This window comes from Dipteris shenzhenensis, chromosome 12 (assembly GCF_047967505.1).
Source record: "Dipteris shenzhenensis isolate YYH24624 ecotype China chromosome 12, Dip_SZ_1.0, whole genome shotgun sequence".
Taxonomy (NCBI): domain Eukaryota; kingdom Viridiplantae; phylum Streptophyta; class Polypodiopsida; order Gleicheniales; family Dipteridaceae; genus Dipteris; species Dipteris shenzhenensis.
In genome coordinates this window covers 51,180,259-51,200,032 of record NC_141607.1, presented here as the reverse complement: position 1 = coordinate 51,200,032, position 19,774 = coordinate 51,180,259, and the positions used below count along the sequence as shown (strand labels likewise).

The 19,774-nt window shown below is 42.1% G+C and overlaps 1 protein-coding gene across 1 annotated transcript; it reads left to right on the top strand.

Moving 5' to 3' along the window:
* The first annotated feature begins 16,378 nt into the window (after window positions 1-16,378).
* LOC147896356 (receptor-like cytoplasmic kinase 176) lies at window positions 16,379-19,371 on the top strand. Its single transcript, XM_087382930.1, has 4 exons — window positions 16,379-17,465; window positions 17,720-17,977; window positions 18,123-18,248; window positions 18,378-19,371. Exons 1-4 carry the CDS (start codon window positions 16,677-16,679, stop codon window positions 19,077-19,079), a joined length of 1,875 nt encoding a protein of 624 aa, XP_087239056.1. The 5' UTR covers window positions 16,379-16,676; the 3' UTR covers window positions 19,080-19,371.
* Window positions 19,372-19,774: the final 403 nt, after the last annotated feature.

Below are 19,774 nucleotides of genomic sequence, written 5' to 3'. Positions count from 1 at the left end.
ATGCGACACGCGCCCAAGATAGGGGTACGTGACGTGTCCAAAAGGAGGGTACGAGACGAGCGTAGAGGGTGGGGGGGGCCATGGGGGGGTACACGACATGCCCGCAAGGGGGGGGATGCAAGAGCGAGGCATAGTTGATCCCAAATTGATGTTTGGGATGAGTAGTCTCGGAAAGACTCGTGCTTGTATCTCGTAGAGTATGTCATGCCTATCGCAACCGTTCAAGACTTGCCTACCTCGTATGCAAAAGTTATGACCTCTTGAAGATCGGGGGCACGACCATCGTCGAGGGCACGTTGGGGCTCGAGAGGGATGCAGGTGCATAGGGACGGAGGTGCGTGGTGTGGGTCTGGAACGACACGGGAGCTCGGGCCCACGGTGGGGGCATGATGTCGGGGCATCACCATGGGATGGGGGCATGACGGCGTTGGGTTGGAGGTGTGGGTGCACCTGGCATTGTCGGGGTGCCACGCATCTTGACCCAAGAGCTCGTTTCTACAATGGCAACCTCATCAACTACGTGTACAAGCAAGTGCACTTGAGTCATCATAATGCTTGAGGGAAAGTGCTTGTCAAGAAGGCACACAGCTTCAATGGAGTTCACCTTAGCCCTCTTGATGCTCGATGTAGAGATCTCTTTTTGTGAGATCCACCTATTCCACATGCACTTATAAGATTCAATATTTTATATCCATCATTTAAAATTGTATGAAATATAACAAAGGTGATGTGATCTTGTAGATAGCAGTTCTAACATCTTCTGATAACCATCCTCTCACTGTAAGTGGGAGGATAAATTGCCCAAGCAACAAAGAAGGGCCAACAATGTGTCACAATCATGTAAGTTAATTACACGAAAGCCTTAAAATTTTAGTTCTATATACTCTTCTTTCCATCTAACATGTAGAATACCTGAAAGACCTTGTGCTAATCATGGGACTTGAGGCTATTAAGCTTATTGTCCCTTGTAAATTCTCCCCTCAGGCAATGCATGTGTCCCATGGGTGTCTGAAAAGATGAAATATCCGCCTTGACCCTTGCCTCCTCTACCTTGGAGAGGATCCATGGTGCCTTTGGGATAAAAATTCATGGGGATGATGCACTTGGGTTCCTGAACCACCCTGCTAAGTTGTAGAACCACGCTCTTGAGTTCTACACACATGCTCTTGAGGCCACAAGTGAGGAATCCTACCCATCTGGTGCAAGTCTTCTCGCACTCCCCTTGTGTCTTTGTCACCAACCAACTGTGCCCAAATAGAAGCCCCCACATTCTTGAAGATATGCATGGGATCCAAGAGGTGATTGATTTGTAACTCGCCCCAATATGGAAGCTTGTGAAAGGTCCAAGGATGAGTGAAGGGCGGTGTTCAAGAAAAGAACATGATGAGAAGAAGCCGCAGCGAGGTGGAAGGACTTGTGCAGAACGGGTGAGGATGAGAAGAAGAGGGTCAGGAAGAGAAGTGGTGCCAAGGGTGAAGAAAACGGCAAAGGGCACAAGTCCAGTTCTCCCAAAACATAAAATTATCTCTTGGGTGATGAACCAATATTCAAAGTCAGCGTGGCAAGATTCATGGAAAGAATGGAGGATAGTGCTCTCTCATGCTATGTTGATTTGGATGAGGAAAACATCACCGACCGTTTATGCTCCCTCTTGCTTGTAAATACTCTCTATTGCAATCAAGCGCGTTTTAGCGACCGTTTGGCACTCCATCCAGTACCGCTCTGCCAGTAACGTCATCATGCCATCTTGTGGGTTGTGTCCTCATGGTGCACGTTGAAGCGCACGCATAGGAAAGAAAAATGTGGGACGGGTTGAGGGCACGTGAAAGCGAGTGGGGAACGGTGAGGGCCATTTGCATTCTCCATACCATTGTATAAACCGTGAATCGTTGGGTACCGAACCGGGACTTGGGGATGGCCCGAAGGGGTCTAACGTTTCGACCCACGTAACGGCCATTAACTGGGAAAGAAACGTGGGCTGAACAGGACGTTGCACGGAGGATGTTCCTGTGGGTCTTGGAGACCCATGTGATCCTGCAGACCGAAGCGTGAGAAGCCTAAGGGCTTGCCCAGTGGGGCGTGGTTCAAAGAGGGGGAAACGGCGGACGGCCTGGGCCAGGGATCGTGTTGGCTAAGCTATGCATAAAGGGGATTTGGTATCAGAAGAGACATTAAGGGAGGTTGGGACTCGACAACGGGTCCGAGATAAGGTGCTCACAACCGAAGACTAAGTTCAGAACGATCGGGCCCATACCTGGAGGAGGCTCCTCACTTTTATCTCTCCAATCCTGAATCCACTCACTCCTACGGACCGGTGGGTGGATCAACTTGACCTTCACATGCAGGATGATCAAGCAGAAGATATTGAGCATGACCTTCATAAACCATCTTCCTCATATGTTTGGAGTGTCGCGCATTCAAACTAGGGCTACAAATAGGACAAGCATGGTACCCTTGTGTTTTAAGTCCTACATTAATGCATGGACACATAGGTCATTGGACATGCATAGATCACACCACAATCGAAACATAAAGGTAATAGTAGGCATGCAAAAGCACCTACCTACATACTCCCCAAATCTTGGATAGTCATGCATGGTCTACATCAAAATTCCCCTGATGCACATGTCTGCGGCTCGCCTCGAGGCTCTACAAATATATCAAAGACATGTATGCCCCTCCATAGGGTCTATAGCTCCTTGATCAAGGGTGCCATGCACACATCCATATTTTTGGCCTTGTACTTCCCCGACACAAGTAGGGCAAGCATGAGGTGTCCCTTCTTTATTGTTAGACATGGCAGGATATCGTAGTTCACCAAATATGGGCCATGTCGACCAAGATGTGGAGCATAACCCGAAAGGGTTCATGCCATCCATTGCAAGCCCAAGATGTAAATTGTGTGGCTCCCTCACAAAGTCTGCTGTCTGTGTGCTTCCACAAGTAGCACAATCTACTGGGATCCTCAAAGTGTCATCGGTGGACCGATGTGTAGCATGCCATGTCATTTGTTGTGCAATGGAGTTGCATCTGAACATGTGCTATATTCTGGGGATGATGGGAAAATGTTTCAAGACCGTCACTAGGATCGTCTCCTCAATACGTCTTGTTTGTAGAGCTATGCTCCACACTCTGGGAAATTAACCAAATCGCCATACTCGCGATGAAACAAAATACAATCATTCGGACAAGCGTGGATGGTGTCATAATCCATCGCAACCATTGTCAACATATTCTTTGCTTCGTCTCTGGAATTGGGCATGGTATTTGGGACATGCAACATCTTTTGGAGCAACCTATTACAATTTGCATATCCAAGATACTTGTGAATGAGATACTAACTAATTAAAACAATTAGGAACGAGATATTGAGATCAAGGCTCCAAACCTCATCAAGGCTGAGACACTTGTGTTTGACCATCCATACTTTGCTTGCGAATTCAAGATCGAAAGGTAAGCTCATAGTTTTGACATCCTCGCACCATCATACAATAGTGTTGATGCCAAATCTTGCATCACGCTCTCATGCTCAGACATCTCACCCCCATGTCTAGTGGTGCCTCCAAAAAATAATCCATCATGTTTGCCATACCCTTGTCCTTCTCTAGAGTATCATCCTAAAGATCATCTTGATCAAATCGAAGAAGTATTTGAGTTTTTATTTGGCTAGGTATTATATCATTTACATTAAAATATTCCAAACATGCTTATATAATTGCCATGCATTGTGAGCCTAAACATTGTGAATTTTCTCAAGAAAAATATGGTATTATGATATTCAAATCGATTTATTGATCTTAAAACATATTAAATGAAACTAAAATAAATTGGGAGTATGCCAACAGCATGATAATGGTCTTACATCTTAAAACTCATACTCACAAAACAACTCCTCTCCTGCATGGATATCTCTAAGAGAGTAGACAACAATAAATCCTAACATACTAGTATTTAAAACATCCCATTTTCCTTTGATCCAATGTGGTACGATAGGGTCATATACATACATAAAATTGTTCTATCCTTACAATGAATAGAGCTATTGATGAATCTAGCTACATTCCCATACAAACATCTCGCATGATGTATTATATATCCTCTTTTGGTGTAACGTTTGGATCTTTGAGGAGGCCATAGGTCCAAAACCTTGGAAGGTAAGAGAAAAGAGTAATCTAACTATTGTAATCATACTTTGGACCATTGTATATCAAAAGGTCTTTCTTTGCTTCGACATACATATGTACAAACAAGACATGACCTGCTCCTATAATCGATGATGTCTTCACTCCAAATTGAACACCCTTGAGATTGAATGCATAAGCAATTGGTATCGGTCAAACTTGATCCCACAAGCCAGTCAACTTAGAATCAAAGTGAAGAATTATTTTATTCTTCATCTATTTCCATAAGTAATCAAATCCTATGCATAAAAGAAGAAGAATGATGAGTTATTGAATAGTTACACATAAATAATGAGAAGTAAAGGAAATTACAAAAATGATGGCACATCACAAATAAGCAATTAATATGAGTAATTACCATTCTCAAAGATTTATTGCATGTTTAATTCAATTGAAGCTTATAGTCTTGTTATGTACGCTTTGGAAGAATTTCCAGTGATATACGGTTGATTGTAACCTAATTTCAGGGCATACAAACAAGCTTAGCATATTACTCAAAGAGTATGGCCACTTTATCCTCTTCAAGAGGTCTAGTTTAGAATAATCCAAAGTAGCTGGGCCTATTTCAAGCTCTTGCCCTTGGGCTTTTGATGATTTTTCCTTATCTAGCTCACAGGCACCTCCATTTCAATTACTATGTTTGACAATCTCAAAATGACTTGAGCTGGTAGAACTAATATTTTGGCTTGGAGCAAATTCCTCCAAAAAGTGTTTTATGTACTTTGTAATGAGCTCCACTTCTTTGAAATGCATAAACGGATGATGATTGGTATGTATTAGTTCATTGCCATAATGGTCAAGCTTGATAATATTTCTTATATCAGACACATCTCTCAATCGAAGGAGATAAGGGAGAAGTTCAATATTTAATATGTCATCAATCTCACCTATGTCAAAAGTATTTGGATATATACCGTTTTCTCCGAGGTTTACACACCCCTTAAATGGACAATCATCAATAATCAAGGTGTTACTAGGATTAACCTCTTTATCATTTGCCCAAATGGTAAGCAAGGGCCTAAACATGCATTGAACATCTAGCTTGTATGGTCTATATTACATCTATGTAAGTGGTTTGTAGAATTGCTCTTGCCCCATAATTTTGTAGAATGGAAATTCTTTCTCTGCAAGCTTTTCCATCAAATGAACCATGTAATTCACATTTTTGATTAATGAAGTTGACCATAGGCTGAAATGAAAGTGCTCAAACAATCTATCCAAGAATTGAACACACCCATTTCAAAGCACAATCCATGTTGAACTCTTGAAAATCTGGATGCTTTTGTGTTGATTAGAAGTCTTATTGGACCCGAGGAGCAAAATTCCCAAAATTACATTGAGATCAAGTACACGTAATTTCTTTGTTCTTATAGATGGAGAACATTGAATGTGTTCCATTGAATCATCTGATTTTTCTCTTTGCAGTATTTCTATATGCAAGGGATTTCCATCTGTGTCATGGCATGCAAAAGTATCGAGTTGTGAAGCTAGGATTCAATGAATGTTGTCCATGCTTACATTTAAAAATGTGACCTTAAATCTACATTATATTTTATCATTCACATTGTCAATGCTAATCTAAATATTTTTGTGTATTAGATTATATCTCCAATCTTCACGGGGGTCTCATCATCACATGATACAATTTGTATTTGCTAACCCCCCCAAAAAACCATGCCAAAAACAACCAAATCTCCAAGGGAATCTTTGAACAAAGCACCTTTTGAAGACTCTGTGTCATATGCACCCACTTGATACTTGAATTGCAAGTCTAGGCCTTTGATTGCTTTTAACAAATATGGAACGTTTTTTATCAAAACAAAGGCAAGTAATCCATAATTGGGTGCTTTGTGTGTTATTTCATTTAGCATTCTAAAGAATATTTCAAAGAAAGATACATTCCACTCTTGCTCCAGAGGTACTTGCGTATCAAGAACAACTACTCCAAGTCTTCGTTGTTCTGTGTACCTATTCACACTTCTTTAGTCCCTCTAACTTGCCTTCCTCATTTATAGTCTTCCATGGCATCATCTCTTTCACACTCTGACTAGAGGTACCTAATTTTGAGTTATGTATCCAAGAAAGGAATACCAATGCAGCTTGAGGTAACATCATAGTTGTCAGCTTTCTAGGATTTAAGTGATCTTTTAGCAACTTGTTGCAATACACAAATATAGTCTGATACTTGTAGTCTTGTTGATATCATAAAAAAGTTTTAGCTCCTCGCAATTCTTACCCATATTGTCTTGTGACTTTGCCTTGAGTAAAGTAACAATCTTTGGCTGAAGGTCTTTATGACTTTTCATTTCGCAGCACCTTTCTTCCATGATTTTGATGCTTGTTGCCTTGGAACCAAATAAAATCACCTTTATCTATAAGATTTCATGCTGCAGAGCCGATATCATGCAATCCTCCATGCCTAGGATGTGCCTTATGCACAATAGCTCAAGTAGCTACTACAGAGTTAGTGGGTTGCATTTGGGAGACCGGAGAAGCCTAAAGATGGAGCTTCTAAAGGAAACCAATCACGAAAAGAATGGGATGTAAGTATTTCTTCTATCATTATATTTTTAAAAGTTGCTATCTTTGTGATATTCTTCATTGATGATAGAACATCGGTTTTGAAACCATTCTATTAAAAACAAGTGTCATTCTATGTTGTCTTTCATGCTTTCTCTTTCTTGTGTAAGCTTGGTTTTAAAACTGATCTTGAGAGTAGTGTGTCATATATGCTATATTGTTGTTATGCAGAACTTTATTGATACTATGCATGTGTTTTTTGGAAAGATTTTCAACCAAAATGATGTTGATCATATGATTATATGTTCAGATGATCTCTTCCAAGGATGGATGGAAATCATGCACAGATATGTAAAGGGAAATTTACCAAATCAAAAGGGTGGGGTATCGATCAAGGAAATGACTACATAGCAAGTTCCCACTTTCAGTAAAGTGGGAGAAATCACTCAAGAAAAGGGCACTAAAAGACTAGGATGGACAATGCTCCAGAGGTGCTTGCATATCAAGAACAACTACTCCAAGTTATTCTGTGTACCTAATCACACTCTCTAGTCCCTCTAACTTGCCTCCTGCATTTATAGTCTTCCATGGCATCTCTGTATTGTCATTTGTGGTTTAAGAATAATTTGTGTCAAACTATTATCAAAGAATCATGTCCCTCCCTTTTTTGTACAAGTAGCTAGTCACCTATGAGCATAAATTCAAGGAAATGCTTTGCAATTTTTCCTTCTTTGAGGAACCTTGTTAAGAGATTCTTGATGATCTCTTTGTGCTAGTCTTTATACATTGACAGTGTGAATGTGCCATGAACAAGTTGGAATTTGGAAGGATGCCATCAATCCCCACTTAATTTTGGTCCTTCATATGAGGTAGATAATTGAATCCACAATGGTAAAAACTTAGCCTATGGAATCTTGAAGTCAACAAACTCCTAAATTAGTAGCATCCACCACATCAGGCAAGGCTTCATGATGAAGCTGTTGGGGTAAAGGCCATGTGGCCAGTCCCGTGTACATAGTATACTATGCTTCCACTATATATACTATGCATACCTATTCTTTGGTGTCTCTTGACACCCCCACATTGTGTGTTCTCCTCTCCTTCTTGTTGCCCTTTACTGTCCCCGATCCCCTTCAAACTGGTATCAGAGCTCTGGGAAGCTTGGTGACAGCCCGATGACCTTGAGTAGCTTGGTGGTAGACCAGAGCCACTCAGTGGAGTAAGGAGTTCTGTTTCCTAGAGAGTTTGAGAGAGAGGTGAAGAGTGAGAGACCCTTGAGCTACTTGCAGCTGTGGAAAAGAAATCTCTGGTGTGTTGAGGGAGAACCCTGGTCGTGGTTGAGGATAAGAGAGACGATCGAATCTCTGGCTTGTCCTCCCTTCTATAGGCAGTTTTTGGTCACGACATTGAAATTTTGCAAACAAATACACTTTTCTACTCGATTTCGATGCTCTGAGCAATTTCAAGTCCTTTAGACCTGGGTTTGCTATTTTTTGGCCAAATTCGATCGTTTACAGCCCCAAATCGCTGTTTCAAAATTCTCAGATAGTCATTTTTTACTGGACAGCAATTTTTGAGATTTAATCTCTCTTTTTCTGTCAGTAATTTGGACTCATGGTCAACACAAGACTTGGAGATTTTTGGATTTTCTACAAGTTTGCCTTTTGTAGTAAAGCCATCCGACATTCTGTTTGGGAGATATTCACTGGCGAAACCTGCTCATAAAATTTGCAGACATTTTGTGTGACAGTCACTTTTCTTGACATGCACTTTTGGAGCTGCCATATCTTCTCATCCTTGGAGAATTTGGCTCAGCTCACTTCTGAGAAGTTGGAGTATTCCCAACTTGCTACAAGTTTGTTGTTCATCGCTTTGCCATTCGACCACTACTTTGTGAGATATAACACTCTTTTGGCATGTCATTTGGCATTTTTTCACAATTCGGTGAAGGACCAAGTAAGAAGCTATTTCTTGCACTTGTCTCTACCTTATTTTGTTTTTTGCATTTGTTGCAATATTTTCTTCTTGGCATGGCCCACCAGATGTGGTGGTAGAGCTTGCCACTTGGTAGAGTGGTGGTGAGGTTTGGTGCAGGACACAAATTTGACACAACATAAAGTGCAAACTTGAGCATGGTTTTTTGAGGCATTTTGGATGCCATATGCAGTGAATTTTGGGCAACAGTTGCAATTGGTAAATGCTACATTTTGGATGCCATATGCAGTGAATTTTTGGGCAACAGTTGCAATTGGTAAATGCTACATTTTGGATGCCATATGCAGTGAATTTTTGGGCAACAGTTGCAATTGGTAAATGCTACAGTTTGGATGTCATATGCCATGTTGGGTCAATGCAATTGTATCCAAGGATTCTGCACTTGTTGTTGAAGGTTTTGGCACTGGTTTAAGTGCGGGCACTTGTTGTACAGGCTGTGCACTTGTAGTGCATTTCACTCTTTGGTGGCATTGATTGCTTGCAAGGAGCTAAGCATTTGAGCGTCATTATTGTCTTGTTGTTATGGCTTGGACATTATGGCAGATTTGTCATCTATGATGAACATTAAAAAGCTAGAGGGAACTAGCAACTTTGATGTGTGGCAGACACAATGCATGAACATACTGTATCTCAAGGACCAATATGTTCCCATTCAAGAGCAAGGCAGGAAGCCTACGTCTATGACAGATGCTGAATGGTGGAGGCTAAACACACTTGTTAAAGCCACTATTATGTTGACATGTTGCGATGACATTGTTATGAGCATTCGGAATGAGAACACTGCATGGGATGCATGGCAGAGATTAGGGACATTGTATGCACAACAAAGTGCTTCTAGTAAAGTTTTTTGGTTGAAGAAGCTTGTGCAATTGCAAATGAGAGAAGGGCAATCTATATTGACTCATTTGAATGAGTTCAATAAGACTTTCAGTCATGTTATTCAGCATGGGCTGAATTTGGATGATGAGGTTAAGTCATCATTGCTCTTGGTCAGTTTGCCTCCCAGTTGGGATACATTTGTCACAGCCACTAGCAACTCTCATCATTTGCAGGTCTATGCTGATGTAGAGGGTGCCATCATGCAGGAGGACATGAATAGGCAGAATAGAGCAGGTTCCAAAGCCTCTAGTGCTATGAATGTCAGAGGTAGACAACAGGACAGAGATAAAGACAAAAGAGGCAAGTCTAGAAGCAAATCTAGATCTAAAAAGGACATTGTGTGCTTTTATTGTGAGAAAAAAGGGCATTATAAGAGTCAATGTCATAACCTACAGGCTGACAAAAAGGTAGGCAAAGTGGAGTCAAAGGATAAGAAAGAGGACGATGACAAAAACAAGGACAAAGGGAAGGGCAAAGTTGAAGCAAATGCTCTTTCGTACACTTCTACAGGTTCTCATGATAGAGGTGTGACACGCCAAGGTGGTGTTACCATTGAGAAGATTGATAACATAGTGGATGAGTATGTAGCAGAACAGGAGATACTTTATATGTCTTCTCATGATGACTAGCACTTGCTAGCTAGCATGGGCACTGCTATGCATACTTGGCTCATTGACTCGGGAGCTTCGTTTCATGTCACTCCACATCGTGAGTGGTTCATGACATACATGGCAGGTGACATGGGACCGGTTTTTCTTGGAGATGATCATGAGCTACGTATTGCAGGCATTGGTGATATTGATCTCCAGGTTGGCCATGGACGCATTTTTACACTTCATAATGTAAGGCATGTACCTGAGCTAAAGAAGAATCTCATCAGTGTAAGTCATCTTGACTTGAGTGGTCATGTACTCTCTTTTGGGCATGGGAAATGGAAAATATGTAAAGGATCTTTGGTCATGACAAAGGGATCATTGGTTGATTCTCTATACCCTCTTCCTTATACTGTTTCATGTAGTTCAGGTCATGCTACCACAAAGCTGCCAACAGGTGTGTTGTGGCATTGCCGGTTGGGGCATATGAGCAAGAAAGGAATGGAAACCTTATCTCATTGTGGCTACTTTCCTGTGTTTAGTGGCTTTGAATTTGCTGGTTGTGAACATTGCATTTATGGGAAGCAAGTTCAATTACCTCACAAAAAGAAACTTATGCATAAGCTCTTGCCGTTAGATTTGGTACATACAGATGTGTGTATGATGCCACAGCTTTCTTTGGGTGGTGGCAAGTATTTTGTGTCTTTTGTTGATGATGCTACACGAAAGGCATGGGTGGATACATGGTGAATCCTGGCAAACGGCATTGGGAAGCAGTGAAAGGGGTTATGAGGTATCTCAAAGGCACTCAGGATATGTGCATATGCTTTGGGCAGACAGATTCAGTGGTACATGGGTATGTAGATGCTGATTATGCAGGTTGTCCAGTGAGTAGGAAGTCGACTATAGGTTACTTGTTCACATTCGCAGGTGGTGCAATTTCATGGGTCTCTCATCTACAGGGTTGTGTTACCCTTTCTACCACTGAGGCAGAGTATGTGGCAGCCACGGAGGCCGCAAAGGAGGCCATATGGCTTTCTCATCTCTTGGCAGAGTTAGGTATGTTACAGGAGATTCCAGTGCTACACTGCGACAGCCACAGTGCTATCATGTTGGCCCGGAATCCAGTATTCCATGCCAAGACAAAGCACATTGATATCAAGTACCATTTCATATGGCAGGTACTTGGTGATAAGCTCATCCAGCTTGTCAAGATTCATACGGACGACAATCCTGCAGATCTTTTTACGAAGAGTCTAGCTTCAGCAAGGTTTGCACACTGCCGAGACCTCATGGGTATTGGATAGGTGACCTTCTTCTATTGTTGTACATTGTTGTACATACTCTCACTCCCCTTAGGCACATCGCCTTTAAGTGGGAGGTTGTTGGGGTAAAGGCCATGTGGCCAGTCCCGTGTACATAGTATACTATGCTTCCACTATATATACTATGCATACCTATTCTTTGGTGTCTCTTGACACCCCCACACTCTGTGTTCTCCTCTCCTTGTTGCCCTTTGCTGTCCCCGATCCCCTTCAGAAGCAAAGCATTCAAAAATCTACAAGAGATGGAGATTCAAGCACTAACCCTCTAGAAGCCCAACTGGAACTTCATATGCCATGTGCATATGGATGTGTTAAGAATGGAGATCAGGTCCATTTTGGTTTAGCTCGAAGGGAACCCTCAGGGAACCTAGATTTCCTAATATTCTATGAGATCCAAATTTTCTCATCAGCCAAAATGAATTATTTAATGACTAAGTGAGAAGCCCTAAGGATGGTATACAATGTACCAAAATATCAAAAGTATTACTCAATTAAGCAAATTTGTTATAAAAAGGGCACAAAAATCCCTAAAAGACAAAGGAGTAGAAAGTTATCAAGAAGAAGAAGAAACAGTTGCCAAAAAAGACATTGAACTAGAAAAGGAGGAGGTCAAGAAGCAATGATGCATTCCTCAATGTCTATGGTGGCCATGTGCATTTGACTTCCTTTGTTATATTGCACCACTCTTTTGTCACCTCTAGCATGATAGTGCCGCTTGATGTGCATGGCCTAGTACTAGTTAGCTCATGGGCAATCCATGTTCACCGCCCATAGAATGGGCATCTGACATGTGATGTTAATGGTGGATTTGAGCTAGTCCCTTCTTCGTGGAGTCCTTTAGTGAGCCTTTAGTTGTCGTCTCCCTTTGTCCTCCGCTAGGGACTAGATTTGTTTGCCTATTTTGTCCTTCAATATACAACCTCCAATCTTGGTTGAAGTTGAATTCTAAAACATAAGCTCTGATTTTCAACAGAATAAAATCATGTTACAAGCTATATGAAATCATGTCACTTCAAGTATTTGGCTGCTTTGTGTTACTTAATCTAAGAATAGAAGGTTTTTAAGAATTTATCTATGAGATTTGAGTCCTAAAATAAAACATAAAATACTAATTTTTTGAAACTTACATGAGAAGAAAGGTAGTTACTTATGTGCTTTGGTTTGTTATATTATGTGGCCGCATTTGATAAAAAGAAATGAGATTACATAGTCTTATCAGAGCCAACTATTTGAGGGATGGGAGGCCATGAAGCAATTGAGCTTAAGGGGCACTATCACACTAGGTGGTTGCACAAGGCTCTTAATTTTGTAACTTTTCAATTGGATCTCAAATGAGGTCATGTAGGATACTAAAGCAAATTGGCATGATAATATCTAAACATGTATAAATTCTCTTTTCTAACTCAAATTTTATGTCTATGATTAGTATGGACCTTAATTACATCAGCCATAAAAGTTTATTGTGCTACAAATGACGTAGACTATCTTTAGAAAACTATAAAACCTCTCCCCCAAAAAGAAAAGCTTGTGATGAAGTTCTATAATTTAATAAGCCTAATTTAAAAGTGATTATAAATTACTATGTTGTTTTTTGGCAGAAATGCATCTCTCTAGGATGGAGCTTACATGGTGGGATGTAATGTTTTATTTTGCTGATTTATATAATGCCATATTATAATGTGTAAGATCTTTATATTGCATGCAATGTAGGCATTACTGAGGAGTATTTGTGCTAGATGGATGTGAGGAGTCGCATAAGATTAGAGAACTTGACACGTTCTTGATGTTCCATAATGGTGAGCAATGGTGCTTGTGTTCTTGATGGAAGATGGGGGAATCATATGTAGGTAAGTATGATGTAATTGTTTGAGGATTCAAGAGTTGAAGGCTATACTATTTCGGAATCAGGATGCTTCATGCATACTATTTGTCAAATTTATATTTACATCATTCATTTTAGAAGGTCTAATCCAAGATGTGCAATGAACACCCAATGAAAGTGAACATGGAGATTGCTTTTGGCCATTAAAGAAATAGAATAACAATGATACATATCTATCACTATCATGACTGAATATTTTGGTATGTAGACAAATTTGGTATGAATTTATGCATTCAAGTAATTTGATATGGATTTATTTTATAAACAACATCTCACTTGTTGGACACACACAAGATTTCATATGATAAATGTTGGGTGTTCTCACACCTTTTTGGAACTTTGGACAAGGTCATTTATTTTTTCTTGGGTGACATATTGGTTCCAAACACTTTGGAAATTGGCGACACATTGTAGGTTCCACACCCTTTGGAATTTGGTACCAAGACATGGCTAGCTAATATACGTTTTAAAGTTCCAAAGTATGTGGACCCAACATAGTTTAGAAAGCCATTGGATTTTTCTAGCTTCTAGAATATGTGGAGCCATTATGCCACATAATTCCAATATATATCTTAAAAAGCATACTTTGGATAAGGCCATTTGTGGCATGGTGGCATGAGCTTTTAGTTTCTCCTAATCTCATGTCTTGAGTATCTCAACTTTAGGCTCTTATGGGCCACTAAAAGATAGACCATGCTTTGCAAACATGAGATAAGAACCGTAAGGGAGGCTCAGTTGAATATGTACACCCAAACAAGAGCTTATGTGTAAGGGACTAGAGGGGAGTTGGTGGTGAGAAATTTAAAATACGAGGGAGTATCCTATATTATAATAATAAGAGCAACATAGGTTTTTATTTCTCTTATTCCTCATTTCTATACTGTGCACACATGAATCCCCTATGCACGTACATAGGTGTAGGAATGCATGCATTTGGGCAACATACATGTCACATATATGCATGCACATGTGACCAAAGGCACACACACACCTACATACACTCACACACATTCACAAATTCATGTGTATGAGTATAGATTGTCGACATCTGTATCCACACATGTGCATGTGTGGGTGCATATGCACACATATCATTGTGTGTTGTATATATATAATGTATGCTCTCTCTCTCTCTCTCTCTCTCTCTCTCTCTCTCTCTCTCTCTCTTCTATTATAGTAGATAGACAACCCACACATGTGCATCTGTGGGGTGTGCATACACATGCAAATGTGTGAATGTGTGGGTGCACATGTACATCTCATTGTGTGTTGTATGTGCATCTCTCTCTCTCTCTCTCTCTCTCTCTCTCTCTCTCTCTCTCTTTGTCCCCTCTTTCATGCAATGCTCCTAAAAATAAGTAACCACATGATGTGGGTTCATTGTAAGGGGTTTCCAAATCCTGTCCTTTAACATCGAAAATATTGTAGATGTTAAGCATGGAAATAGGAACGCTGAATCTTCGAAACGTCTAGGAAAGCAAAAGCTCGTGTTGTCTTTGACGAGAGAAAGTGACAAGCATGCTGGAAAAATTCATCTAACGTTGCCTCAGCTTTTTGAGCCGTCAATTCTGCCTAGTATGTTGCTTGAGGAGATTGTAAACGCCATTAATGTGATACTATTTTTGACCTAAATTCAGAAAAAGATCGCTACCCCATGAAATTTGAAGAGTAGGGGGAACGGTTTTGGTTGATGGAGTGACGATTCCGGCGATATCACCTCGAATGTATCGTTCGACTCCGTCAACACCACTCCATCTCGAAATCTACAAGAGAAGCTCCATCAAAGGCGGAGCGCAAGAAAATTCAGAGATGGATCCAACGGCTAAAATATTATTTCGTAGCGCCTGGCTAATTATCTGGAAAGATGGCCAAAATTCGTTGCTTTAGTCCATTTCGTTCGTCATCAAGATCGTTTCTGTGGCTGTTCAGAGGGCCAAGCCAATCGGCAAAAATAAATGTAAACAAACAGCATAACGCTCATCAAGATGTAAATCAATTCCGGCCAAAAAGAGATTCAGCAAAGATCGCTGGTGGAGCCATTTCGTGTTCGTTATGACATTTTCTTTCCTCTTTTTTTTTTTGAATCATATCCTCTCACGTAAGGCTATCATATCCTCTCACGTAGGCTATTACGTCGTCAGCGGGGCCTTGGCGAGATCGCTAAAACTATGAATTAAATTACGCCAATTATCGCTGGCGAGGAACGGTCAAGGTTCAAACTTCAAAGCATGGGCAGTCGATCGCAAAAGTCGCTACTGCGAGGGGTGAGATAATAAATCGTTGCTAATTGTAAGGAAGCTACATAAAATGAGGAAGGAATGGTTTTCGAACGTGGAGAACCCAAACCAAAATGATTTTTATGGGGCTAGATTTCGCCAAGTCATCGTTAGGGAAGAGCTCAGATCTTCTAAAATCAAATTTTCATCGTCGTCGTCTTCTTCAAAGTTGATCGTCCTCGTCAACCGCAAAAAGTTGCAGCATCTTTCTCACCACCGGCCTTAATCTTTGTTGTGAAACTGATGGCTGCTTTTAATTCTTCTATCTTCTATCTTCTTCTTCTTCTTCTTCTTGTTTGATCATGAGCACGCGGTTTTCCCATAAGAGCAATAATATTGAACACCGGCAAATATTATTGCTGGCGGCAGCCTCAACATGTGGATCTTTGACTGTACTCGTGCAACTTTCTTCTCCGTCCAAATTTAGTTTGAATCACCGTCACTACTTTGCGTCACCGCCTCATCTTCCGAAAAGTGCAGCTTCTTCTCCTTCTCCTTCTTCTGCCGTGCATATTCCTGCTGCCGCTGCTGCTCCTCCTCCTCCTGCGCTTATCAATCTTCAGAACGCTTCTAATTCGTTCTTCTCCTTCAACTCCTCACCTTCATTTTCTTCCAATCCCATCCTCCACCTCCCACGCTCCTTTGTCCATCGGGTCCCTCCTCCCGTGCAACCTTTGACGAAATCGCTTCCTGCCGCCCCTCTCCTCCCGCCTACGACTTTCTCTCAACTAACGGGCCTTTCCCGTTTCGCCTTGCTCCACACCCTATCCGAGCTCTTCACCTTAAATTATCTCAGTCCTCGCTCCTCACCTCAATTCACCTCTATTCCTTGTTCTTTGGACTCCATCTTCCACACCATCCCGCTGCTTTATCCTCTAAATGAGCGCTTCTACCCAGAAAGATTGAGTTTATTCAGTCATACGTATCATAATACGCAACAATTGGATTCAGTTTCGTTGTGCGGATCACTATTACCGATCTCTGCTGTCTCCCAATCGCTTCAAAGGCTGCTCAAGGAAGGAAGAATGGGATGCTTCTTAGGACAGAAACCCAAGAAGAAATTTGGCGACTGCAAGCCTGATCAGGTGTCTGATGACGCTGAAACGTCCTCTTCAACCCCTCCCAGCTTCAAGAGTCGAGTGCGAGCCATCCAAAACGCTCAGTGGTTTATCAACAGCAATCCCAAGCTGCGTTCCTCCCATCCAAGCTATTGCAACAGAAGCACCACGCATGCTCCTGGAGGTTTAGCTACTGCTCCCGCCTCCCCTGGTCTGCCCCTCGGGGAAAGAACACGGTCTACCACAGAGCATGCCTCGCCTCTCTTGGATGTCGATACCGCAAACAAGGCTTTCAATTCTCGGCCCATGCCCCTCCCTTACCCCGACCCTTCTCCCAACCGCAGTAGATATCGTCTCCCCCTTCCCCACGAACATACAACTGGTGCTTCTCCGCAAATTAGTCCACCGCCCCAATTTGCTTCCCCGAACATTAGTCCATCTCCCCCTTTTGTTTCCCCAAAGGTCAGTCCACCTCCGACTGGAAATCAGGGTTCAAACATCGTGACTGGAGTAGATGTCGGCAATGTTTTCCTGTCTGATCTACAGCCTCTTCCGCCTCCAAAAATAGAACCCCCGCCCGGACTAAGATCTTTCGCTTTTGGAGAGCTCGCTACAGCTTGCCAAAATTTCTCTGCTGATTGTCGTGTTGGAGATGGTGGTGTGTCGCCTAGCTATACTGGGGTTATCAAGGTTAGCGGGAAGGCAGATCAGAAGCAGAAGGTCACAATCATGCAGTTGACTGAGATGCATCCTCAGGTATTGAAGCTCGACGCAAATATATTGTCCCCTATGTCATGCATTTTCCTATTAATCACTCGAGGAGGGCAAGAGAGGGGGTGGAAAGAGTGAGGGGAGGGAGCAATTTATTTAATGTGAAGGGAAGAGGATCATTGAGGGAAGGGGGAGAGCAGGCAATTGGCCTTCAATTTTTGGGGAGATTCATCAGCTGTTTCAACAATAGGATTTTTTGTGCTCCGTTCTTACTCATTTTGATATAATGGCTCTACCAGAGCTGCAGAGAATGGCTGGCGGAGCTCGCTGCACTTGCTCGTGCTCACGGTTCGCATCTGTGCAAACTTTTCGGCTACTGTGCTGACGAGAGCATCACCGAGTCTATCCTGGTTTACGAAAAGCTACAAAGAGGAAGCCTCCACAATCTCTTATTCGGTGCTTCAGACTCTGGTCCGTTAGATTGGCCTAGCAGGATGAAGATTGCTTACGGAGCACTTCAAGGTCTAGCGACATTACACGAAAAGTATCCTGAGCAGGTGATGGTTCTAGCTACTCATGCATTTGATGCTGAATGATTGAAAGACTTTGCAAGACCCTTAGGAGTATCGATTACATCCGTCGAGGTAGCTCCCGTAGCCTGCATGTTGTTAAACCCACATTTTATTTTACTCTTCTTTGCAGGTTCTATACAGAGATTTCAGAACGTCTTGTATACAAGTCGATGCGGATTATAGCTCAAAAGTTGGAGGTTATTGCTTCGTCAACGGTGGCGATGCTGAAAATTCGACTAGCCTAGGCAATGCACGAGTAAGAAGTCCAACTGCTGTACATGTGCATTCAAAATCACGATCGTCTTGCTCTCCAAGTTGTCAATCGTATCATCGCTTGATCAGTCTTGGTCATCGTCAACCTAACCAGTTTTCCTTTATCTTTCAGGCCGATGCCTATCTTGCACCAGAAACCGTACAACGAGGGCATGCTTGCCCGATGAGTACCATCTGGAGCTTTGGAATCGTGCTGCTGGAGCTTCTGACCGGTCGTAAAAATATGGATCACCAGTTTACGAAAGAGGAGCGAAACTTGATGAAATGGACGAAACCATTCCTCATGGACGAGAAAAGTCTCTTTTTGATAATGGATCCCAAACTACAAGGCCGATTTCCGTCCAAGGGCGTGAAAGCAATCGCAGACCTCGTTCTGCAGTGCCTACAGAAAGACCCAACGAAACGGCCCTCAATGAGGAAGGTATTAAACATAGTAAAGTCGGTGCAGGAGATGCGGTATACGATCAGATTTCCGCTGAAAGAACCAACGCATACTGCAGACATTGCTGCTGCGAGCACGTCGCCACCTCCAGGTCTGTCCGATTTTCGTCCCTCCCATTCCGTGAACATCGTTTCCAGAACGAGCTTGCTGGATCCGCCAGCTTATCAACGACCAGCAACTCCCACAAAGTTCGATCTGACAGGAAGCTCTCCCTTAAGGCCACCCACGAAGTTCGATCTAATCGAAAGTCCTCCATTGAGGCCGCTCATCATACCGCGACGATCTTGTGCCACCAGCTTTGCAAGGGAAGGCGGCCTGGTCGTCCACCACGAGTATTCATCTGCACCATTAGAACGAGTTCAAGGCTTCTAACGCAGTTATATCGTTATTTTGATTCTTCAGGGGGTAGTAGGATCGCTGAGAGCGAGCCAAACAAGCCCTCATGACGGATTCGAATTCTTTGCGACCTGGTGTAATGATATAGTTACGATTACAGAATGGTTGTACACTGAGCATTGAATTGCCGGTGTTAGTGGACCGTAGTGTTACGATATAGTTGGGATAGAGCAGTCAGCTCAGTGGGCAATCCCCGTTTTGGTTCTCTGTTGTATATATACGATTTTTTCTACAGACAGTTCAATTTCTGTCTGGTCGTCTTAATAAGAATTGCTCCCGCGGTTTCCAAAAGAGAAATGGAACCTTGTAGTCTGGGTTGGATTAATCTAAGTAAGGCGCTAGCAAGGCAGCTTGGTCAAATTGCCCCTTGATCTTGATCCACACTTAGTATTGATCTGCAAATGCGCAACGCTTCAACTCAATTTTCTGAACAGTTCTTTCGTTTGCCAGCCAGCTTAAGTATTTTAGCTGGTTGCCTGCCCAATTATGGTGCATCTTGCTCTTTCGAATTCAGGAGTTTTGTCGCGGCTGCAATGTGTGGCCAATGATCGGTCTAACAAGTTAGCGATCTGCACATTTGAAGCTTCTAAAACAGTTTTGTGAACGGGTTTTGCGTTCGAAGACGTGCGACTGATAAGGGCATTCTACTCTTCTAGAAAGCACATGCTAGA

What these genes read in the sequence shown, in the direction of transcription:
- LOC147896356 (XM_087382930.1), top strand. Translation starts at nt 16,677, where the DNA reads ATGGGATGCTTCTTAGGACAGAAACCCAAGAAGAAATTTGGCGACTGC. An exon ending in TGACTGAGATGCATCCTCAG is followed by an intron (nt 17,466 to 17,719) that starts GTATTGAAGCTC and finishes TGGCTCTACCAG; the next exon opens with AGCTGCAGAGAATGGCTGGC. An exon ending in ACGAAAAGTATCCTGAGCAG is followed by an intron (nt 17,978 to 18,122) that starts GTGATGGTTCTA and finishes TCTTCTTTGCAG; the next exon opens with GTTCTATACAGAGATTTCAG.